At 41.1% G+C, this 25,981-nt stretch overlaps 2 protein-coding genes across 2 annotated transcripts in view; both read right to left on the bottom strand.

Annotated features, from left to right (window-relative positions):
* Positions 1 to 25,981, bottom strand: part of E2F7 (E2F transcription factor 7) — a 50,795-nt gene that overhangs the window by 10,768 nt on the left and 14,046 nt on the right. Inside the window, exons 4-9 of the mRNA XM_036760266.1 lie at positions 17,135 to 17,303; positions 9,891 to 10,181; positions 7,451 to 7,609; positions 4,186 to 4,323; positions 1,195 to 1,380; positions 749 to 821 (exon numbers count right to left, since the gene is read on the bottom strand). Coding sequence (XP_036616161.1) covers positions 749 to 821; positions 1,195 to 1,380; positions 4,186 to 4,323; positions 7,451 to 7,609; positions 9,891 to 10,181; positions 17,135 to 17,303 — 1,016 coding nt within the window. The remainder of the gene's footprint in view (positions 1 to 748; positions 822 to 1,194; positions 1,381 to 4,185; positions 4,324 to 7,450; positions 7,610 to 9,890; positions 10,182 to 17,134; positions 17,304 to 25,981) is intronic.
* LOC118850691 (peptidyl-prolyl cis-trans isomerase A-like) lies at positions 18,605 to 19,111 on the bottom strand. The gene has a single exon (XM_036760267.1). It carries the CDS (start codon positions 19,100 to 19,102, stop codon positions 18,605 to 18,607), a length of 498 nt encoding a protein of 165 aa, XP_036616162.1. The 5' UTR covers positions 19,103 to 19,111.

Genomic DNA, 25,981 nt, shown 5'->3' with positions numbered 1-25,981 from the left:
CTGTAAATGGCTCAGCACGTGCTCATCTGAATCAGAGGGAGTTCCTCACTAGTACCAGGGAAATCAAAGGTCTACTCATAAATTAAAATCAGTTTGCCAATACCCAAGACATGTTGTTGTTTGTCTTTTGTTCTCGAAGAGGACCATGGCATCAGGGAGGTGATGCCACAACTTGCAAGTGAATTGGATTTAAGTGAGAGAGGGGTATGCAAAGTCACCAGGCTCACTTTTTCCTCTGGAATCATCTCACCCAAGACCAAGGGCAGGGAAAATGTGCCAGATGTGAGCTGGCATGATGGGACTCATGCTAGACTTGGAATCTGGGGATCTGGGTTTGAATTCTGGCCTTGCCACTTTGTGACTGTGGGTAAGTTTACTTAATTTCTCTAGGTCTGTTTCTTCACATGTAAAACGGGGAGCTTTGGACTACATGACCTCCAAATCTATGATCCCAGGAAATGGGTTCAGAAGGCTCTTTCCAACCCAGGTCCACACCAAAATAACAACTGGCATTTACAGAGTGATTTGAAGTTTTCAAAGTGTTTTGAAAACATTATCTCATTTGAACCTCACAATCCTTTTGGAGGTAGGTGTTACCAGTTCCACTTTACAGATGAGGACACTGAGGGTCAAAAACATTTAATGACTTGCTGATGGTCAGAGAACTATTAATTGCCAGAGTTGGCATTTGAACTCATCTTCCTGATAAAAAACCTAGGGTGGAAAATACATTTTCAAGACTACTTACTGTGAATCTTCATCTACTTTCTGCCTGTAGGCAGCTGCCAGGTTGACTATTTTTGAGCAATACTCATCTGAACCTGCAAGGCAAAGTGGGAGGCTTATTATCAAGGCCTGAAAAAGGCTTCTTATACAACACCGATGAGACACAATAAAAATCCATATTCACCACTAAACAATTATAGTCTAAAGCACTGCGGCTCTAGAGCTGGAAAGGATGGGGTCAGAGGCCATCGAGTCCATCCCCACCTGGATGGTAGGCAGCTGCCATATTTGCCCTCCACCGGTACAACTGTTAAGAACCTGCTGTCACTTTCAAGCCACAATAAAGCAGCAGGAAAAGCCTTTAGCTGAAGAAGAAAATGATTACTGACCAGATTTTTATCAGTCAATACTATTAAGTGCCTACTATGTGCCAGACACTGCTTAGTGCAGCTCTCCTCAGACAGTTACCTTGCTCTCCTCGGCGAGGGCTGTTGGGTTCTGAGCTCACTTTCTTCTTGATCCTGTCTGAAGTGGGAATCACATTGAAAGAGCTGTGGCGGGTGAGTCTCTGCTTCACACAGGGCTGAAAAGGAGAGCATGGCTCTGTTTTCAGTTCCGGTAGAGCAGATGTTGAAACATCTATGAACTGTTCACCTGCATAAAGGAATGAGTTTAGAATGCTGTTATCATGACAAGACATGTTGTAATGAAAGCAACAAGGCTTGAGTACAACAAAACCATGAATCAAAAAATAGGACAAGTATAGGAATTTGCTGAATATGGAGACAAACAAGTATGTTTGTATGTATGTGTGTATAAATAATATATGTGCATACACACACAGGCATTAACCCTTACCCTAATCACGAGTCCCTTCTGCACTGTTCCTGATAAGTAGCCACCTAGCCTCTGCTCAACAACTTAGACTGATGGGAACCTCGCGGTCCACCAAGGCAGAAAATGACGTTTTAAGAAGGCAAGCTCGGCAGTCAGCCGACTTGGCCATTTAAGTCTCGTGAAGCTCACTCCTGTGTGGGGCCAACTGCTTAATCTCTCTGGGCCTTAGTTCCCTTATATGTAAAATGAGGGGGGAGCTGAACTAGAGGTTGCCTGAAGGGGAGCAGAACAAGTCTAACAAGTTCACGACAAGTCTTTTCTTCCACGGGAGATTGGGCTTCTCAATTTAATCAGAGCCTTGTAATTCTGATTCCTGAATTTAGCTATAGATGATGTGTAGAAAAATATAAAATAACTATGTCTTGCTAAAACTTTGGTGTCCCAAATTACAGTGTTTGCAAAATACTGCATTTCCCTATGCAATTATAAAATAAAAACGATCACACTTTAATTAAGATTTCCGAATACAAAGCACAATGAGAATATGATGATTTGTGCCTTGGAAAAGGTAAATTTGATAAAGAATGCAATTGTTCTCTTTACAGAACTTCGATTTATCTTTCTGTAGAAAACTTAAAAATTAGGGAAGACACACTGATGAGGAATTGCATAATACTGCAAATGATTGATTTCCTATAGTTAGGCTCTCTTTACATGTAGTTTGCTTTGGAGCTAAAATAATTGTCTCAGCTTTAACTGAAATACACATCCATACTCATGTGTACATGCATGCATGTGCACCCGCACCTGTGCGTGCACACACACACACACACACACACACACACACACACAGTCTTGGTCTGAATAGGGGCATTATGTATGAGTAAAGCACTGGACCTGGAGCTGGGAAGACCCAAGTTCAAATCCAGCCTTGGATACTTACTAGCTTTTGTGATCCCAGAAAAGTAACTTAAGCTCTTAAGCCTTAGATTCCTCCTCCGTAAAATGGGGACAAGAAAAGCTCCCACTCCCCAGAGTTGTTGTAAGGATCAAATGAGATAATATTTGTACAGTGCTGTATAAATACTATTAAATTTAATAATGACGATAAAATAACATCTTTTTGAAACAATAAAAAAGAATAAATGGGTATTCACTAAAAATAAAGTCAGCTATAGGCCACTCTTAGGTTTGTACAAAGTAGGTTTAAGCAAAAAATGGGTAACTTATTTTTGTATTGATATGGTTTTCTTTTCCCCTTCCTGGTCAGTCTAACTCCTTCCCATCCTTTAAAGTCCAAATCAGGCATCTCCTCTTCAGACTGCCTTAAACAACACCTGCTCTGCTGGTCTCCTTACCTCCATTTTCTTACAAGTTGAAAATTCCCTCATTAGGACAAATTCTTCTTAAAAACTGACTTCATCAGGTAACCCTCCTACTTGGCGAACCTACCATGGCTCTCCCTTGCCTACCACATTCATTTCAAGCTGCCTTTTCAAGGCCTTCTATAACCTGGTTCTATTCTACTCATCTAACGTTATTTTCATTGTTTTCTCAACATACATACCCTCCTTGTTCCTTCCCTTATTTAGAATTCTGTGAACTTGTTTTATTTTTTTTAAAAATAGTTTGATACCTCTATTTCAATGTAATTGGCTTCTTTCATAATCCTACATATTTTAATTTATGCATTTAAAAACATTATTCAGAGAAAGGGTGCATAGGCTATACTGGTATGCTAAAGCGATCCTGGACACACAAAAGGTTAAGATAGATAGATGCTTTAGGTAGATAAGTAAACAAGAACAATTTAAAAAAGAAAAAGAAAAAAAAGCTTGGTTGAGTTTACATTGTTAGCATCAAAATGAGCTGAACCGCTAAAAAAGAAAAGGAAAAAACCGAACCTGCAAACAGTGTGTATTTTTCTGACCAGAAAAGCCACTATCTACAGTATCAAACATAATGAGAGTCAGGCCGTGATCCCTAAGTTCAAGATTGTCTTCTTATATTTCACAGTGCGGCAAGATGATGCCATGTAATATCTTTTAAAATTGATTTTCAAAGGAAGTAGTTCCCACAATGTCAATCTTTTCCATTTTCAGTTACGATACAGCAGTTAATGAAATTTTCTTCTTTTTAACACAAATAAAATGCTTTACTCTGCTATTGTAGGATTTGGAATCAGACTTAAAACAATGTTTCTTTTGCAGTTGCTAATGGTCCAAATATCTGACAAGAGCTTGGAACTGAAATCCAAGATTCTGCTGACTAACAGAGCCAGATCTGGGATCTCAGAATTTTATTTCTTCCTTGCTTGTTGAGTCTTTTTCTGGGAGATGATGAAATATATCCCTTCTCTTGAAAGAGGGGTGGTGGACTACAGGCATGGAATTAGGCATTTACTGTCACACATGGTCAATGAATCAGTTTGTTTCAAAAGAAAAGCATCAATAAAACATTTTTTAAAAAAGAATCTAGTTTTCAAGTTACCCTGAAACTTACCAGTTTGCATGTGATTGGGTATGAAGAGAAAAAAATCAGCCTGGAAGTTATAAAATACAAGAATCCTGTTTGATTTGGAAGAGCAAATAAAACAAGCCTCTAGCGATGGCCCCAACCTACCATTTTCTGTGCTGAAATCCACAGGACCAATCCACTTGAATGCTGGCTTCCGACCTCGCTCTTCTGTCACGTGAACTTTCTTAATTAGCACCAGGCTGGTCAGAACATTGGCAATGTCATACAGCCTCCGAACCTTTGCTGAGAGATAAAACCCAGTGATGGTTACATGGTTAGTGGCCCCCAGGAGTGCTGGGTTCAAGGCCTAGGGAGGGTTTCCATAGCACCATATAAACCTGGGCAGAGAGAAGCAGGACTTAAGTACACACTCACCAGCTTTCTTTATGTTAAACTGCATGGGACTCAGTGGACAATATTTGTAATATCTTTTATTCCAACAGCTCCCCACTTCTTATATGGTACACTTGGGCAGTGGGGGGAGGGGAAGGATAGGGGATCAAAGGCAAAAACATCAACTAGGAAAATTAATTCTTTAAAGAAGCTGCTGGTAAACTGGAATTCTAATTTAGAGCACTGTCAAAAGCAGGCCCCCATGGTCTCTGGAGGAGGCCTCCTATAGGCTGCCATGCTAGTTCTAACAGAGAAGAAGGGAATTTCTGGGCAGTACCTCTGTAGAGATGGCAGGGACCCCTAAGGTCCTATGGAAGGCCCTCAAGGCTTATGGTCACTGAGGTACTGATATGATTGGTAGAGCTACAGTTGGACAGGACCTCAGAGACCACCTAATCCAATTCATCATATGTAGGAAGTGACAAGACCAGGGTTGGTCCCAAGATCATAAGTTTAGAGATCCCAGCACTCCAAGTTCAGCTATACTTTTCACTATAACATATGCCGGTCACTGCCTCAGTGAGAGAAAGCCTTCCCTCAAATTTCCCATTTTTCCAGAAAGAGATTAAAAAACTCAATTGCCAGAGAACATTTCAGGAAGTTATATTCAGCTCAGGGTAGAAAACACAAAAGTTGGGAGGATAAATAAGGCTGTGACAATTTCTTCTCATGCAGTTGATGGTTACTAGGAAAAGCTCCATCTAGTGAAAGGGATTTTTCTATCGCTGTCTGAAAGCATTACCTACGAACCCTAGAGATTTTCTTCCCTTCTTTAAGGTGGTTGCAAAGGTGCACTAGAAACTGGATGCTATACCAAAGGAAAGGAGCTGGGTAAACCAGTGCCAGGACTTCAGTGAGCTAACTGCTATTGGCTTTACCTATAGGGTTAAACTAAATCGGCAGGATGGTGCAGGGGTAGTGCTAAGTCTAGTGTCCAAGGACTTGGGTTCGAATGCTGGCTGAGCCACTTAATACCTATGTAACTGTGGGCAAGGGCTCCTACCTCTGGGCCTGTTTCCTCACCTGTTAAACAACGGGTTTGAAATAAAGGGCCTTTAAGGACCCTTCTAGTTCCCAATCTATAACCTCTAACTTATTTCAAATGAACAATCAATGAACAAGTGTTTGTTAAATGCTTGCTATGTGATAGACACTGGGGATACAGAGAAAAAACAAGACAGTCCCTGCCTTCAAGGAGCTTACATTCTAAATAATGAGTACTCTATAAATTTCATTGTCAAGGGACCATGCACTAGCTAGGTAACATGTGGCAGCAAGGTAGCGTTACGGGTATAACGTATAGAGTTGGTCTTCAAGTTGTGCAGACCTTAGTTCAAACACTTACTTAGATGTTTCCTGGCTATGGGACTCTGGGCAAGTCACTTAACCTCTCTTCTAGCATCCGTTTCCTCATCTATGAAAATGGCGGTTACAATGGCACCCACCTCCCAAGGTTGTAAGGCTCAAATGAGATAACGTATGTAAGGTGCTACATAAATGATATTATTACTGTCATCACCATCATTATAATAATCATTAGAACATATGTAAAATGCTACATAAATATTATTATCATTACCGTCATTATAATAATTATTATAACATGTAAAATGCTACAAAAATGATATTGGTCATCAGTATAATTACTGTAATATATAAAGTGATACATAAATATTATTATTATCATCATGCTATTATATGTAAAATACTACATAAATGATTATGGTCATCACCATCTTTACAATAACTATCATAGCACATGTAAAATGCTACGTAAATGACCTTACTGTCATCATTATCATTATAATTATAACATATGTAAAATGCTATCTAAGTGACAGTGGTATTATCACATGATCATTACAATTATTGTAACATATGTAAAGTGCTACATAAACGATATTATTACTGTCATCATCATAACAATTATAACCTATATAAAATGCTATGGAAGTGATAGTATTAGCATCACCACCACCACTATAATAATGACTATAACATGTAAAGTGCTACATAAATCATAGTACAGTCATCATCATTGTCATCATTATAATAATTACCATACCATAGGTAAAACGCTACATAAATGATTGTTGCTACAGTCATCATCATATTGACAACAGCAACAATTGATATTATCTGCTCTGATCCTCACTAGCCTAAGCATTACTGCCAGTGTCTTACATTCCCACCCTTCACAAGACTATGTAGCAGGTGGGAAGAAAAGGAAGAGAACCCGGACACTCAATCTCAGACACAATGACCCAAACAGGATCACCAGTGGCCCTCTTGCCCTGGACCACTACTGTCTTCCCCCTTCCACTGGCCCCTGTAGGGAGAACATTTGCTCTTCCTTCTCTGAGAAGTTTACCGGAGGGAAGGAAGGAGTGCTTCAGTGACTAGTTAGGTTGCCGCAGGGGGAGCTTGGAGCAAAGGATCAGGAAACTTCATGGTGCTTACAAGGCATCTATATAGTGCTTTAAGATGCACAGGGCACTCTGCATGCGTCACCTCACTGGATCCTTGCAACAGCTCTTCAGGGTGGGCAGGATTATTATCTCAGTTTAAAAGAAGAGGATGCTGAGTCTCAGAGAAGTTAGGAGACTTTCCCAAGGTCACAAAGCTAGGATGTGTCTGAGGACTTCATGATTCCAAGTCCATTCTCTATCCACTGTTCCACCTAGCTGTCTCAGTGACTTCATCTGAACTGCTGGGGGACAGGTGAGTAGACCCAAGTTCTATTCCTGGCTTGGTTATTTCTTATCATAGTAACCCTTTACTTTTCTAGGCCTGTTTCCTCAACTGTAAAACAAGGGAGTAGGTCTAAATGATTTCTCTAATACCATGACCCCCCACACCCCTTGCCATTAAATTGTCTAAAATTACAATCAATTGCCCTTGCTCAGAAACAGAGTAGGAGAAAACCGTATTGAGCTGTTTACTTAGCGTCAGACAGTGTTTATGGTCAGATTCTTACTTTTAAACTTGCTATGATCAATCACGTCCTGGCTCTCTTCTATCAGTATCTTGGCAGCGACGTCTAGGGTGACTATCTTAGTCTTGGAGACAAGGAACAGCATGACAAACTTCTGGCTCATAAGTCGCAAAGATTTGTCCTTCCTGCTGTTTGCAGATGCTACAAAGAGAAGAGAAAATACGAGTCAAGAGGAACCCCTCATTAGGGCGAAAGCTGCACCAAATCATGGGTCAAACAGTCCTACGAGGCAGCCCATTCAAAGGGCAGTTCTGAAATGGAACAAGGTTCTTGCCTTCAGGGTTGCTTTTGGTCCAGGTTTATGATTTCACTGGAGTAGGGAATTCTGTCTACCAATGTGGACAATCACCTTATAGTCCTAGAGGAGTTACTGGGGCATCACCCAAAAGTCTTAGAGATCTTCTACCTCCTCACAGTGGCAGGATTTTTCCTGACAATTTCCCATTCAAATAGGAATATGATTACATGGGAAGCTAAGGTCACAGATTTTGACTCCAAGGTCATTTCTGTATCCATCACACCATGCTAGGGGGATATAATTTGACCCATAGGATGAGGTATAATCATAATTACAAAGCAACTATATTCTTGGGTATTTTAAAACTGGTTCTGGGGACAATTACTTTGTCTTTTCAATTCAATAAACATTTACTAAGTGCCTACTTGGTGCCAGATGCTGTGCTAAGTAAGCCCCGAGAATATAAATAAGACAAAGACAGTCACTGGCCTCAAGGAGCTTATAGGCAAATGTTTTGTTGATATGCATTTCATTTCCCATAACCTTCCATCCTGTTCAACAATGCCGTTTCATGTGACAAAGAAGGATAGTTTTGTAAAAGAAACCAACACGTTGACCAAATCTGAGCACACAGGCCTCCGTATGCATCTGTGGCCCACTCCACGTCTCTCACTAGACAGGACTTTGAGAGGCCATCGATTCCCTCCCTTCTGCGAGCCCCCCATTTAACAGCTGAGAAGCTGAGACACACAGAGAGCTTCATGACTTGTCCAGGGTTACAAAACTAGTTAAGTCTGCAGAGGTAACTGAACTTTAGTTTTCCTAATTGCAAGTCTAGGCCCTTAGCCACTCAAGGTCCGAATACCAATGCTTGTAACACTGTCTTTCCATAATTGTGGTCGGTGTTTAGAGTTACATAGTATCCTGTTGTTTCTGTTGATCTCAGTTGGCATCAACCTCTATAAGCTGAAGATAGTATCAGAGTTTCCAAAATGTTTCAAGCAAGGGAAAGCATTACTGCAATTAACATGTAACCTTTCAAGTAGCCATCAAGAGAAAGCATTACTGCAATTAACATGTAACAAAGTAACAACACCAAAACTCAGTGTGTGTGTGTGTGTGTGTGTGTGTGTGTGTGTGTGTGTGTCTGTCTGTCTGTCTGTCTTGGTAGTAGTGCTGGTTTAAAAAAAAGAATAAACCACAAAAGGCATAGTCAAATGAGCATTGTCTAGGGGTCAGGAAGACCTGAGTTCAAATCCCATCTCAAACACTAGATGTGCGACAAAGTCTGTCAGACACTTAGTGCCTCAAGCAACTTTCTAAGAATAGCTGCTAATCTGAATTACTTGCCATAAAAATCATGGCTCTGGACAAAAAAAATCATAGCTTTGGACAACCCAAAATTAATAAGAAGAGTGTACTAAAATATTGGTCTAACATCAGAGATGAACCACAAGATCTTGGAGTCACCATGGAAGCTTAAGGAAAATCCAACTCGATAAACATTTATCATCTACTATAAGCAAAGCATTGTGCTAAGTCACAGAATATTTTTCTTTCTGTCTTTGTATTCCCCAGCACATAGCACACAGTAAACAGCTTAGGTGGCATGATGGACAGAGTACTGGACTCACAGTAAGACCCAAGTTCAAATTCTACCTTGGATACTCAATATCTGTGTGACCCTGGGCAAGTCACTTAACCTCTGTTTGCCTCAGTTTCTTTATCTGTAACAGGGGATAATAGAAGTATTTACCTACAGGATTAGTGCCTGGCACATAGTAGGTGCTTAATAAATGTGTAATAAAACAAATTGAGGATTGTTGTGAGAATCCAATAAGATAATAACTGTGAAATGTTATAAGGCACCTCAAGGTGCCATCTAGGTACATCTCTTAACCTCTCAGGGCTCTAGGCAGCTTTCTAAGTTGAAGAGAAGGTGCCAACCTGCATTGGTAGGAGGAGTTTCCTCATCTGATAGTTCCCTACATGAGTGAAATCACAGGTCAGTACTCTGTCTTCTACCCCTATTATTAAATAATAAATGCTTGCTGGATTGGAGAGAATTCTGGGACAGAAAACAGGAATTAGAAGAAATCTCTAAAGCTGCAGACCTTTTACCCTCATGCTCAAACTCTTGGGGGAGCACAGCTTTCTCTGCCCCCATGTGGTCAGCAAACTCACCAGAGGTACAATCAGGCTCAGAGAAATCCAGTAAGTGTTGGTCCTGGGAATCTAGGAAACCCTCCCTTTTACGCTCTCCAAATTTATACTCTGCTAGGTCGAGCTCCTTTTGGTGAAAATAGGCCATCTGTTCTTCATATTTCTGTTCCTCTCCTAGTCTCTGGAGGTTCTTCAAGGTTTTCTGGAGGCCATGCCGTCCATGCCAGCCATATTGATTTTTGGCCACTCGGCTAACCATATGCAGGGACTCCAACACATTCACGATGTCATAGATGCGCCTCCGTTCAACACCTATCGAAAAAAACAAAAGGCGCCATGGCAATAAACAAACACTTCAGAGCACAAACTCTTGGATGGCAGAGACCTGACCTGCAAACAAGTGTTGTACAGTTTCTAGTGCAGAATCTGGCAAACAGTGCCTAGATAATCATTTGATAGAAATGCAAGTGTTTCTCTTCTTTCTTGGGAAGATCCTTAATAGAAAGGTTTGGAAGAGCCATGGGTCAAATCCAGGCTTAATTCAATGATGGCTCTAGTTTCCTTCAAAGATCAACTTCTATGCCACTTTCTCCACGAAATCTTTCCCTATCACCCTCCCCCAATCATCTTGCATCTGTTTTGTACGTATATGTGTGTAATATACGCACTACACATATATGCTATATAAACATGCATATATACACACATACGTGTGCGCGCGCGCGCACGTGTGTGTGTGTGTACACATGGCATCTCCCCTGGCTAGACTGTAAGCTCTTTGAGGGCAGGTCTATTTCATGTTTAGCTTGTCTTTGTCACCTAGCCCAGTGCTTGGCAAAGAGCAGAGCTTCAATAAATACAGGCTGGTTGATTTTGTCTGTGATGTATAAATGATAGAAAGAATTTTTCTGAACAAGACTTGGGAAAGTAGTTTGTTAGAATGTAGGCTCTTTGAAAATAAGGGGGTTTCATTATTTGTATTTGTGTCCCCAGAACCAAGCACACAGAGATGCTTAATAAGTGTTCAACTGAAGTAGTCACCAGAAGTTTTGAAGTGCATCAAATTTAAAAGCATTTGGTGACTTATTCTAGATTTATCCAATATAGTCTGTGTATATTCAATAAAATGTTTAGTTTTTGAATGGGGGGGAAGGAAAGGGAGAGATCAAGCATTTATTAAGCACCTACTATGCAACAGATACCTGATTGTACTGGGTAAAAAAAGTGACTTTCACTATCTAATTCTAAAGCACCCAAAACTTTCTTGTCCCTTAATTAACATCCTCAAACCTTCTTGTTCACTTGACCAAGAAAATAAAAACTATTTTAACCAATTGGACCAACAGATTGAAAATGTTACTATCTGATGAAGTCTAGATCTGGATCAGGCTGGCCCTTGGGAGTTTAGGATAGATATCTGAATGAAATGAGACACATGTAGGTCATTCAACGGTTAACAAAAGGTTTACCTAGCCATAGTATGGGACACTATACAATGATATAACACTCAGCTCAGGGACATATGGCTTCCTTGCCTCCCTAAAGAAATACATCTGGTCATGAGGATGGGGTATGGGAATTCTGAAGGCAACTGGTACATCTAACAAGTCTGAAGGGCCTTGAATCATGGTGGGTGAACCTTTTTATGTTTTAGGTGAACAGGAAGACATGTCATCATGGATTGAGCCCATTAGGAAATTGCCAAGAATCTCTATCTTCAGCCCTTGGGGCCAATCAAACCTTGGGGATAATTTCCTTGGCTCTTGGAAAAAGAATTAACTTAACAAATATGGGGGTACAGGGAGGAAGGAATAATGTGCTGGGGATAGCCCTGGCTTATCATCCCATCCCATAGCATTCAGAGGAAGTCTCATCTCAATAAATGGTCACCAAATCTACCTAAAATCCTGGCTAGCATGAGACACAAATGTAGAAAGAATTCTTCCTCATCTGTGAATTGTTTGATTTGGCAATAAGCACCCTACCCTTTCTGAATTCATTTGCTCCATTTGTTCTGATATAAGTATCCCCGACAAAAGAATTCTGACATCTCCCAGAAAACCTTACCAACTGCAGAGTGTCTCCTTCTGCCTGGCTGGCACTCTGCCCTGTTTGTGTAACCAGAGTGGACTAAAATTAATAGAGAACTGTTGCCCTTCAACAATTTATCATGGGAGACACACTTTTAGTGAAACAGCTCACGCAACAAAAATGTTGGTTACTACAAGGTATTTTCTGGTCACATACACTCCAAAGAACTGAGGGTTCAATTCTAAGGTTCTGGTTGATGAAGCCAATGGGAGGTTTTTCTTTCCAAAGTTGTCACAGTACACAATGGAATATCTCTGGCACGAAGGTTGATCAGACCATATGTCCAGGGCAAGCCATTCCAATGTTTTCATATATCCACTTTGAAAATAAGATTTACATAGCTTCCAACTTGGTGCAGGCCCTTATCACCTCATGCCTAGACTATTTTAATAGTCACAGGCCTCTGGTTTCCTTGCCTCCTTGAAGGCAGACACTGTGTTTTTCCCTTTCTTTATATCCCTAGTGCGTGGCACACAGTAAGAGCTAACAAATGCTTGTTGGCTTGGATTAGATTATCTCCTTTGCTCAGAGGGTACCAAAGCACATAAATGATCTCCACTGGCAAAGTCAAAGAAAAGTGATAGTGCACAGGGAATGCATACATTCCATTGTTACACATTTGTTATACATTCAATGCAAACTTCTAAGTTTGCAGCTAATGAATAAATACACCAAGTTGCAAAATGAAGACAAGAATATGGCCACCGGTCAGAGATAGAAATTTTGCATTAGGTGGGACACTGGTCTAGATGAAAAGTTTTGGAACTGGAAGGAATCACTGAGTTGAACCACTCTCATTTTACAAATGAGGAAACTGAGGCAGAGAGATTAAGCAACTTGTACAGAGTCAGAAAACTACTAAATATATGAAGCAGGATTTGACCTCAGGTCTCCACATCCAGGGACCGGTCTTCTATAGCTCTAAAGATAAAATACTACATGCAGATTCAGGAGACTTAGCTTCTGGGTCCAGCTGCAACTTTGGGAAGTTGCTTTACCTTAGCGGGCCTCAGTTTCTTCACTTGTAAAACAGGGGATTTGGAGATAATTTTCAAGATCACTTTTAACTCTGATAGACAAAGAGCCTCAGGGGTTCCTAAGGGTCTGTCAATTTGTTTTCTTACTATTCTGATAACTTCATTTTGATGGAATTGGTTTCTTTTGCAATCTCATGTCATTTATTTGAGAGATTTAGAAACATTATTCTGAGAAGGGGTCTCCATAGGCTTCAGACTGTCTAAAGGGTCCATGTCACAAAAGGAAAAATACCTCAACTTGGAAAATAATATAAAAATGGTAACTGCTGTATTATTGCGTGAAGGAAAACCCTGAAACATTTTGTCCACATCCAGTGACCTTACCAAGTAGTAAAGACTTTAACTATTTGCTTGCTATTTCATGAAGAGTTCTGTTTCAAAGGTCAAATAGCTGCCCTTTGCCTTCTGTTTTTGTCCATTCTAGCAGAGCCTGAAGTCAGAAAGCTTTTCTTCTGGTACCCGGCCTGAATTTTCTTTTGGATCCAAGGAATCCTTCTAATCCTGGTTACGGCATTAGTTCCGCCATCGAGGATTTGCACATCGTTACCTTCCTCGTGCTCCCGTTAGTCATTGATTAAGCTTTTCAAGAACCTCCCTCATCGCAATAGATTGATTACATCTCCTTTGTTGTGTGTGTTTTTTTTGAACAACAGTCAAAGAGAATCTTATTCTTTTATTTTCTTACCCATCATTTCCATCTCAAATCTGTTGTGGTAAAATCTCAGGAAAACAGTGTTTATTCTACTGATCTGGTTTATGGTATCATTAATTTAGATTTTGCAGATAAGGAAATTAAATCCTAAAAGGTTTAAGTGATTTGCTCAAGGTCAAACAAGTATTGGGCTAGGATTGGAACCCAAATTTAGTTAAAAACTTGGGTCTGCATTTGTACCCTCCATTGCCTGTGCTATTACTTCTAATTAATCCTGGAGGCCCCCACCTGGGATAAGCTTGGAGTCACAAGACCTGGGCTCAAAACCAGACTCTTGATACTGGCTGTACAGTTATGGATGGATACGATATTTAACTTCTTCAATGTCCTTGTCTGTAAAATGGGTGATATTTGTGCTCACAGGGTTATGGAGAGGAAAGGGGCTTTTGTAAAGAGTAAAGCACTACTGAGACATGACTAATTACTCGGTCCCTCTGCCAAGGGCTTGGGTGATGCTGAAGTAGCTCCCAGAACAGTCACAATGTCCCATCTGGTCACCCCTACACTGCCTGTACATTGGGGACAATGCTTGAGCAGACTGAGGCTTCCTGGCTTCCTCACCTTTGGGGCCCATCTGTCAGCCGTGCCAACCTTGTCAAGCTGGACAGAGGTGTCATCTGTCCTCCAGCATCTGTTTCAATTGCACGAGCAGCTTTGGAGCCAGGTCTAAGTGGTAATGAATTGTTAATCAGCTGTTTTCCCCACAACTGGAGCTCAGCTATGGATAGACTGAGACAGGCAGTGACAGGAATCTGCACTGGGTCCCACTGGTCCTCCTGTAGGAGTGTCTCCCTGCAGTTTCTCTCTCAATGGGATGTATAGTCATTTTACCTCTGGGCTTAGGTGACCTAGATGGCTAGGGTTCCTTTCAGATTTAGAAATCCAAGAATTTTCTTTTCTCAATCCCTGCCCCCAGTGCACCATTATGTTTCCAGTCTTGATAATGGTCCATTCTCAAACCTAGTTACTACAGCATCTTGCTTTCTCCTGCTGGCCAGTTCTGGGAAATGTCACCAATGGAACTTAAAATTAACCGTCCCACATTGTCCTTACCCAATAGTTTCTGCAATCTAGAAAGTCTCTATGGTATGGGTTATCCCAGAAAAATTGGATCAGCTTAAACAACAGAAACCAGGAAAAGATAAAAAAATCTTCAAAGCTGAGCTCAGGGATCACATCCTATTGGAAACCTTTCCGATTTTCTCCTTGTTAGTAGGCTTCCTACTCCACCAACCCAAAAGGACTTTATTTCATATTTATTTATGTTCCCAGTTATGTCCCTCCTACAGAATATAAACTCCTTGAGGGCAGGGACAACTTCATTTTTTGTCTTTGCCAAGCATAGAGTAGCCACCTAATTAATGCTTGCTGAATCAGATTCAACTGGAAATAAAATTCATAGCATGAGAACTGATATAGGCTTCTAAATCTTGGAAGGCTGGTCACCAGGTTTATAGCTTCACTGACTCAATCTGAAAGGTTTGTTTAAATGATTTTTAAGGAATTCTTTTCTTCACTGGTCTGTACATGTAACAGACTATAGGAAACATATAAACTCATCTTCTGGCCACTGCTATTACAGTTTATCATTTATTGTACGTCTGCAATATGTTGGTGCTATGAAGACCCTATGATAGTACATGTCCACCAGGGGTCTCTATTTTAAAGGAGCGAGACCCATATATATGGTGCTTACATTATGCATACGGGTCCCACAGAGTGAACAATGTCATTAGTTTTCCTCTTTTGAATTTGATATCTCCTCCCTCCCCCCTGCCTTTCTAGTTTGTTATACTTGCTTTGGGAATTATGGGAAGAGTTTCAGACACAGTATCTTCACTTCCCAAACACCTGTGCGAGTACCTTTTTCCCTTTTTGGTTCCCCTTTATGTGTCAGGACCTTGAGGACAGGAGTTCTTCTCTTTTTGTTCATATTTTTATCCCCAGCACAGTACCTGGCATATATTAAGTGCTTAATAAATGCTTGTTGCCTGCCTCAAAAAGAAAATAAACCAACTTTCGTATCATAGGAGGGATGAGAAACAACAGATACGAGAGTACCTGAGTCACTTTCTCTTCCGAGTTTAAAGCAAAAAGATGTTTCTGAAATGTGAACCTTTTAGTGATGTAATGGGAAGAGCATGGGGTTTTGAATTAAGAGGATCTGGGTTCAACTCCCAGTGGCCCTGCTCTTTCATCACCTGTGTAACTTCAGGTAAGTCACTTAGCTGAAGTATAGTGGAAAGAATGAACTCTGGCTCCAAAGTCATAGGTAGGTCCTGAGTTCACATCCTGCCTTGGACACTAAGTGACCTTGGGTAAGTCACTGGGCCTGTTTTCATCTGTTAAGTGAGGGGTTGGTTGGACTAGATGGTCTCTGATATCCCTTCCAGCCCTAAATATGTTTTTTTTTAGCCTCTCTGAGCCTCAATAAGTTTTGTTAGCTGTAACATGTGAAGGCTAGACTAGCTGATCTCTAAGGTTCCTTTCTAGTTCCAAACCCTAATGTTATTTCTAAAGCCCCTGCCTCATAATAGGTCTGTGAGCAGCTAGGATGGCACCTTTATTTTAAATATGGGGAAACTAAGACCCAGAGAGGTAAAAACAATGAATTCATGGCCAGGCACCTAATAGTTGGAGCCAGAACCGGATCTCTAAGCTCTTAGGATCACAGACTTCAGATCTGGCAGGGTTCTAAGGGACCATCTAGTCTGATCCTCATTTGACAGGTGAGGAGAGTGAGGCTCAGAGAGGCCTGAGGCTGCACATATAGTAAATGCCAAGGATGGGCTTCAGCTCTGCCCAGCCATGCTCACCTCTAAGCCAGCTCAGCTCCTCACGCTCTGGACTTTTAAACCTTGCCTCTACACCCTACATGGGTACCTTCCTTACCCGCCCCCCCTTCAGCTCCCTTTTTTGTGGTGTCTTCCCCAAGAAGGAAGCTCCACCAGTGCTTAGCTCATATAAGTGCTTAGCCTTTACATTTTATGTATGTTTAATCTAATCTTTCTACTTGCAATAGTACAGTTAGAAACGAAAGCATTGTCATCAAAGTTAAAAAAGAAAAAACTGACCTTCAGATTTCAAAGATGTGAAAAGCACATACCTACAGAGAGTTGCAGTTAAGAATGGTAGCATCATAACACCGGTGGCCTCCTTCCACCTCGATAGTCAATCAACATTTATTAAACATCTACAGCATGCCAGGCACTGTGCCAGGGGGTCTTCTGAGACAGCATTTTCCCTGAAGGACTCTCTCTTTCCATAATTAAAGAGATACTACACAAAACTTGGAGGCAGTCAAAGAAAAGCCACATCTCCAAGTATCACATTCATTATTTGCAATCTTTGAAGACATCTCAGTTTAAATTGACTCTATTTTTTGATCAGCTTTCCAAAGACTCTCTAGTCTAGAGCATACATACCCAGACTGGCTGCCACTTCGTCCAGGGATATTGTCGTTTTCTCAGTGGACAAGGGGTAACTTGGATAGCGAGCCAGAAACTTTTGGCATAGGAGTCCTAAACTCTTCTGCTTTCTGCTCGTCAGCTGCTTTTTAAATTCATCCACAGGGCCATCCCCAACAGCATCGAGCTACCATGGGTGTGAGGGGAGGATACAAGAGGGAGAAAAAAACAATCCATTAACATATAAGAAGCTGAACCAACATGAATCTGCAAGGAACAAAGAAAATCAGAAAGTTTCCAGCTAAAAGTTAAGAAAAACCTTTCGTGACTTGTATTCACTATCTTTTCTGCATTGGACCTGTGATTTCATTGGTATGGGCAACTCCTAATGAGAAAACTCTTTTTTGCCAATGCAGACCTGAAATTTATAGTTTTAAAAACTTAGGAACCCAAGGCACTGAAAATGAAGGGTTGCACAGCTAGCAAGAGTCAGAGGGGAAGGGAATAAGCATTTATATAGCATATATACATAATTCTATATATTATTTATATACATATATATATATATGTATATAAAAATAATGCCTACTGTGGGCCAGGCACTGTGCTAAACACCTTTGCAAATATTACCCCATTTGATCCTCAAAACAACCCTGCAAATAGGTGCTGTTATTAGGCCCATCTTATAGGCAAACAGGTTGAGTGACCTGCCCAGGGTAACAGCCAGTGAATGTCAGAGAGGAAAGGAATAAGCATTTATATAGCACCTAGTATGTGCCAGGCACTGTGCTAAGTACTTTTAACAACCCTGCAAGGTAGGTGCTTTCATTGGCCTCATGGAGGAAACATAGTTGAATAGAGCTTAAAGTGACTTGCCCAGGGTAACAATACAGTCAGCCAATGTCAGAGAGGAAGGTAAAGAAATAAGCATTTATAGAATGTCTGCTGTGTGCCAAGCATTGTTTTAAGTACTTTTACAAATAATATCTCATTTGGTCCTCACAAAAACCTTCGGAAGTGGGTACTGTTATCATCTCTATTTTACAGATGAGGAAACTGAGCCAAAAGTAGTTAAGTGACTTGCCCAGGGTCACAGAGGTAGTAAGTGTCTGAAGTAGGGCTTGACCTCAGGTCTTCCTGACTCCATGCCAGCTCTCTATCCACTAGGACACTTGACCTCTACCTTCAGCAAATTAAAATGATCGTCCTTTGCATCAAGAGGCTGAGTGAGCTAACACAGCTGGTTTTTTTCTTTTTTTTTTTGAAGTTTAGTTTTTATTTCATAATCATAAACTTAACTCTGTTGTCTAGCCAGACTTGTGGAAGGAAAAAGGAAAATGAAATCCAAAGAGAATTGCAGCAAGTGAGAGCACAAGGATTACAGGGTATAAGAGCAGATGGGGTTTGGGGGTGTTCTCTCCAGCTACAGAGGAATGGTTTGATGGTTAAGACAAAAAACAAAACAAAAACAAAACAAAACAAAAAATCTTATGAGAGTTGTCCACAGTCAGTGATAGTGATCTTCTTGCTGGTCTTGCCATCCCAAGAACTGAAACGCTCCATGGCTTCCACAATGTTCATGCCTTCTTTCACTTGGCCAAAGATCACATGCTTGCCATCCAACCAATCAGTCTTAGCAGTACAGATGAAAAACTGGGAGCCATTTGTGTTGGGTCCAGCATTTGCCATGAACAAGATGCCAGGACCAGTATGCTTCAGGATGAAGTTCTCATCAGCAAATTTCTCCCCATAGATGGATTTGCCACCAGTGCCATTATGGCGTGTGAAGTCACCACCCTGGCACATGAACCCAGGAATGATTCCATGGAAGGAGGATCTCTTGTAACCAAATCCCCTCTCTCCAGTGCTCAGAGCACGGAAGTTTTCTGCTGTCTTTGGAACCTTATCTGCAAAGAGCTCGAAAGTAATCCGGCTCAGGGGCTCATTATCGACGGCGATGTCAAAGTACATGCTGGGGTTGGCCATGGCCACAGATGCCTGGGCTGGGCGCGACGGCAGAGGAATAGGCGGCAGGGATTGGCATCCGGCGGAGGGAACCCAGACGAGGTCTCCTAGTGGCAGCGTCTGCAAAGCTTTTTTTTCTTTTTTTAAAGAACAACTTTAATCAACTAATAAATGGTTTAGCCTCTCTGATGTCTGGACTAGTTTGTCTGATTCCCAAGCCTAGATCTCTTCTCTCCCTATGACCCACATGTCTGGCAAGTCAGCCCAGTCAAACAGCCTAACTATGAAGGGCCACATTCCAAGTGTGCTTCCTGAGTGTGGTCCATCTTCCTCTGGCTGGTTTTCTTCATTGTACAGCTCCCACAAAGGCTGGGAGGTGGAACAGAAGAAGCCGTTCAACTCCTCTGTCAGTCAGTTAGTCAATATACATTTACTAAATGTCTAAAATTTGGTAAAAGCGCCATGTGAAACAGCAGGGGTACACAGAAAGTGGGTGCCTGCTCTGCAGGAGCTCAGTCTAATGGGGGAGACAACATACAAACAACTATGTACAAATGAGCTAGGGACAGGCCAAACTGGAAAAAAAAACAGCAGGAAGGCACTAGAATTAAGGGGGATCGGGAAAGGCTTCTTTCGGAAAGTGGGATTTTAGCTGAGACTTGAAGGGAGGCTCTGCTTAGGTTGTTGCTCTTGGAGGAACAAATCCGTAGATATTGATACAACCTTTTCCCTCTATCAAAATGTACTCTCATATTGAGCTGCCCCTTTTCTATCTGCTTGTGTTAAGAAACACAAAGCTGTAAGATGGGGATGATAATAGCACCGGCCTCCTTGGGTTGTTGTGAGATTCAAATGAGGTAACACAGGAAGCTCTCTGCAAACCTAAAAGTGCTATATGAATGCTCATTTTTATTACTGTTCTTAGAAAGCTAACAACCTTAGAATGCTCATAAGTAGTAATGAATTTAAAGGGTCCTGTCACCAAAACAGGCTGCACAAAAAGACTATTATTATAACAATGAGCCTTGTAAATAGAAAGCTGACCTTGCAGCCAGGAAGTCCTGCCTCTGACATATCCTGGCTGTGTGACCCAGGAAGGTCATTTAAACGTTTCAGTGCATAGGCCAACTGTTAAAGACTAAATTTCACAGACTAGATAAGGGAGAATCGGAACTCAAGAGTCCAGTGTTTGATAAAATGGAAAACACAAATTACTTATGAAAAAACCTCCCTATTTTCATAAAAACTACAGGGAAAACCATAAAGCAGTGTGGCAGAAATAAGGCTTCGACCAACATCTTACACCACATCCTACAATTTAGAAGAGATCATATATCTCTCATAGCTATGGGTTGCCAATGTACTCTTAACTAAACAAGGAATAGAGGAAGTTACGAAAAATAAAATAAATTACATGAAACTGAAACACTTCTGCACAGACAAAATTAATGCTCCTAGGATAAGATGGGAAGCAGTTAAACGGGAAAACAATCTTCACATCAAATTTTTCTCAGAAGGGTTTAATTTTCAAGGTATAGAAACAAACAACAGCTATATAAATACATACACATGCACATATATATGTATGTGCTTGTGTGTGAACACACACAGGCCTGTGCATGTACATACACACACAGCCCAAAAGTCATCTCTCAATGGATAAAGGGTCAAAGGATATAAATAAACAGTTCTCAGAAGAATTGCATACTATTAATAACCACATGAAAGAATGTTCCAAGTCACTTATAACTACAGAAATGATCATCAAAATAACTCTGAGGTTTTACCTGACATCCTACAAATTGGCGAGGATAACAAAATATGACAATAGAATTGGAGAGGTTGTAAGAAGATAGGCACTCTTGATGTATTATTGGTAGAGCTGTGAATTTTTTGGAAAGCAATCTGGAATCATGCAAAAAAAGTGACTAAAATGTCCATATGCTTTACCCTGAGATTCCATTATAAGGAGGCCACCAATAAGAAGAAAGCGCTCATGTATGCCAAAATACTTATAGCGGGACTTTTTTGTAATTGTAAGGATTTGGAAACACAGTAGATGCCCATTGATTGGTTAATGGCTAAATAAAGTATGGCACATGAATGCAATGTTATATTACTGTACTGTAGAAATGATGGATGTGATGACTACAGAGAAGCATGGAAAGATCTAAATGAACTGATGCAGAGTAAAGGAAGCAGAGCCAAGAAAACAATATACACAATGATCACAACGATGTAAATGGAAAGAACCACACACACACACACACACACACACACACGCACGTACACTGAATGTTGTAAAATTATAAGGAACAAGCATGGCTTGAAAGAAGAGCTATAAGAAGACACTCCCACCACAGTCCTTTGCGGAGATGGAAAGATCCACAAGTCTAATATAATGTACATTTTCAGATTTTTTTTGATATGTTGACCAGTTATCTTTATTTCTTTTTTTTTTAATCTTAAAAAAATCTGCTATCATATGAGATGGGCTCTCCGGAAGGGGAAGAGGGAGTATACTAGGGAAAACTTAGGTGGTGTAAAAAAACAAAAGACATCAATATATTTAAAAAGACCAAGTTCTAGAGAAGGTATAGACCTACACTAATAGAGGGAGTTTCTCCTTCTGAGAATTCCTTACACTAATGAGATTACCAGGCCATTCCCTATCTCTTATTATTGTTATATAGAGCATTTTATCCTGAGGACGAGGGGAATAATGGCGAGTCAGTTAGATGTATATTCTCACTCACAGTATCAGGTAACTTCAGTGTGGCACAGTAGAAAGCTGGCTGGATTTGGAGTTAACAGATCTAGGTACAACTCCCAGCTCCCTCTCTCACCTGTGTGAGCCCAGGCAGATCATTTAATTTCTCTGGGCTTCAGTTTCCCTATCTGTAGGATAAGAGGGTTAGAGAAAGTAGTGTAAAGGCCTTCAAGCTCTACAGCTGTGGTCCTAAGAGTCTAGTGTGGTGGATAAAGGGCTGGTTCTGGAGTCAGGATGCCTTGGTTTTTAAGTCCGATCTTCAACATATATAGGTTGTATGAGCCTGGGCAAGTCATTTGACTCAGTGATATTAGGTAATTTGCAATGACTATAAATGGTAGAACAGCTGCCTATGGTGGAGAGAATTCTTTCACCTGAAGTGCCCTACACTGATGAAATCACAGGCCTGGAACACCCCCCCCCCCAAAAAAAAGAGAAGTTAACAGTATTTCATTTGCTGGTGCTAGATTATGTAATATCTTTAGTAATTGTTTGGAATAGTGAAGTTCTTTTGACTCCAGGAATACTGCCGGATGATCATAACTAGTCTTTGTTAATTTTATATGTGGAAAAATATTTCTTATATCCCTGCAGGCACACCCTTGATTTTGTGTTCCATTAACACATACATGAACTCTGAAATTCCTTCCTGATCATAATCTTTTATCTTTCCATCTCTCTCATGATTTATTCCTCCTTAACCTGCTCTCTGTCCTCACCATGACCTCCAAATCCTCCACCCCTCAGTTCTTTCCCAGGCTATTACCCCTCACCGGCTACACTCTTCCCACTTTCCTATCCTGACCCCTTGGTGAACCAGTTCCACTTTCTTATCTCAACTTTCTTGACCCCTTCTCCCCCGGCACACCTGGCCAAAGCCCAACCCTGGATCATTTCCCACCATTTTCTTCCTTGGCTCTTGGTCATATGAGGCTGAACGGAGCTGGGGGAAGTTACAAAATGGGGCTCACTGGGTCCACTACAAATCTATGTGATCTAACCTCAATTGGGCTCTCATTGTTGCAAGGCGATCCTTCTACTCCTCCCTAATCGATTCTCTCACTTTCCGCAGAAGCTGCTCCAAACCTTTCTCTCCTCTTTGGCCTCCAGTGGTATCTCCTACACGCTTTCCCTTGTTGCTGAGGACGTGATCTACTTTTCTCAAGCCTCTGACATAATTCCCCCCTTCTTCCTCCTCCACTCCAGCCTCTGATGGTGTGGTTTTTCTCTGTGCCAAGGCAACTTCTTGACATCTACCCTCTAATCCCATCTCTTCTACTATTCTCCAGAAAAATGCCTTTCTATTATATTCTCTCTCACTCTCCCTCATCTTCAATCTCTCCCTGGCTACTGCCTCCTTCCCTGCTGTTGGCAAACATATCCACAAATTCAATTCTTAAGATAGCTTTACTTGATTTTACTATCCCCACTAGATGTTGTCCCATATTTCCCCTCCCCCTTTCAGCTAAATTTCTGGAAAAAAAAATCTCAATGGCTCCACTTTTGTCCCAATCTCTTCCGCAATCCGGTTTCTGACTTCATTTTTCAATTGAAACTACTGTCTTCAAAGTTGACAACAAGCTCTTAATGGACAAATCCAACGGCTTTTTCTTAATCCTCTTTCTTCTCTGCAGCCTTTAACACTGCTGACCAAGTTCTAGGTGATGATATTCTTTCTGGATTTTTGTGATAATGCACTCTTGATTCTCTTCCTACATGTCCTTCCTCAGTCTCCTTTTCCGGATCTTCATCCGTGTTATGCCCACTAACTAGAGGTATCCCCTCTTTACTCCCCATACTATGTCACTTGGTGATCTTATCAGCTCCTATGTAGCTGATTGCCAGATCTCTATAGATCCATTCCTTGTCTCTCTCCTAAGCTTCTGTCTTATCACCAACTGTCTATTGGACATTTTGAAATGACTTCCCTAGGCATCCCAAACTCAACATGTCTAAAACATAACTTTTTATCTTTCCCTCCAATCCTACTCCTCTTTCTACACTTACTACTAACAAGGTTCCACTACACTCCCAACTCAGGAAGGCAGCCTTGGCATCACTTGCTCAGCTCATATATCCAGTCAATTGCCCAATCTTGTCATTTCTACCTTTTCTAACATCTTGTGTACTTCTAACTTATATAAGTATAATTTCCCTTTACTCACACGGCTACCACTTGTGTTCAGATCCTCTTCATCTCTGTTCTGAATTACTGCATTAGCTTTCTAATTGGTCTTCCCGTCTCAAGTCTTTCTCCACTTCAACCACCAAAGCAATTTTCCTAAGCTGTAGGTCTGTCCATATGATTGCCCTCTCCACAACAATAAACTTCAGGATCCAATATTAAGTCCTTGGGTTGGCACCCCCACTTTTTAACTCCCTTCTATGTGGTATCTTTCCCCCTTAGCACTAAGTTCCTTGAGGGTATAGGTCATCTTTCTTTTTACTTATATTTGCATCCCAGGTGCTTAGCATGGTATCTGGCACATAGTAAGTACTTAATAAATGCTTGTTGACATGACTTTTTACAACCTGACCTTTCCAGCCTTCTTACATTTTGTTACCCTCCATGCTATCTATGATCCAGTCTGATTAACCTGACTTGCTGTTCCTCACACATTCTATTCCCTCTTCCATTCCTGAACCTTTAAATTGGCTGTCCCCATGCCCAGAGTACTTCCCCTTCTACGCTCTGCTCTCAGGAACTGTGACTTTCTTTAAGACTCTGCTTGAATGCTGCCTCCTGCAGGAGGCCTTTCTTGGTCCCTTCACGAGCTTCAGTCTTCCCCTTTAAAGTTACTTTCCAGCTATTATGTATGCATCTTGTTGGTATAAACTGAGTTACCTTTTCTTTCCTCTATTACAATGTAAGTTCTTTGAGGGCAGAGGCTATTTTTTTTTCTTGGCCTTTCTTTGTATCCACAGCACTAGCATCACTAATAAATACTTGTAGAATGACTGACTCGAGTATCAACTTTGTTCAAACTACTGATCTGTTCTTTACTACCCATCTAAGTTAAGCAAGCCACTTAACCTCTGAGATTACCTTTCTTTGCCTATAAAATGGCGATAACATCTGCGCACCATCTGTATGGAACACCAAATAGCTGGAGGCTAGGGGAACATAAATGTTCTTTGGTCTAGACCTGAGACTTCATTAGTACAGGAAACTCTCATATCAAGGCAAGGCAAGAAGCATTTAGTAAGCGCCTACTATGTACCAGGTACTGTGTTAAGGCTCGGGATGTACAGAAAGACAAGACAAAACAAAACAGTCCCTCCTCTCAAGGGGCTCAAAGTTTAACGGAGGAGACAACATGCAAATAACTACGTACGGACAAAATACATACCAGACACACTGCAGATATATAACAGAGGGAAAGCTTCTTGTAGAAGATGGGATTTTAACTGGACAGGAAGGAAGCCAGCAGATGGAAATCAGAAGGGAGAGAATTCCAGGCCTGGAGGCCAGACAGTGAAAATTCATGCAGTGTCTTGTGTGAAAGACAGTAACGAGGTCAACGTCACTGAATCACAGAGTATGCGGTGGGGAGTGAGGTATAAAAAGACTGGAAAGGCAAGAAGGGGTTAGGTCACAAAGGGTTTTGAGTGCCAAAAAGAGCATTTTATATCTGTTCCTAGCAGCAGTAGGGATTCACTTGAGTTTACGGAATAGCAGAAGGTAGTGAGTGATGGTGTCATGGTCAGACCTGTACTTTAGTAAGATCAACTTGATGGCCAAGTGCAGAATGGACTAGAGTGAGGAGAGGCTTAAGGCAGGGAGACCCACCAGAAAGCTATTGCAGTGGTCAGTCATTAGCTGATGAGGGCCTGCAGCAGGGTGAAGGCAGCTCTTTGAGAGAAGAGTTGGCATATTCGAGAGATCTTGCGAAGGCAGAATCAAGAGAATCTGGCATCAGACTGGATATTGGGTGGGTGGGATAGGGTGAGGGAGAGTGAAGAATTGAGGATAACACCCAGGTTGTGAGCCTGAGTGACCAGGAGGTAAGTTTAATAATAATAAGCGAGTTAGTAAGAAGGGAGGACTAGGAGGGAAAAAAATGGACATGTTGAGGTTAAGATGTCTGTGGGATGTTCTGTTTGAGATATCCAAAGGGTAGTTGGAGACA

The sequence above is a fragment of the Trichosurus vulpecula genome, chromosome 5 (assembly GCF_011100635.1).
Source record: "Trichosurus vulpecula isolate mTriVul1 chromosome 5, mTriVul1.pri, whole genome shotgun sequence".
Lineage (NCBI taxonomy): Eukaryota > Metazoa > Chordata > Mammalia > Diprotodontia > Phalangeridae > Trichosurus > Trichosurus vulpecula.
Note: the sequence above shows the minus strand (reverse complement) of the source record. Positions and strands in the feature narration are given on the sequence as shown.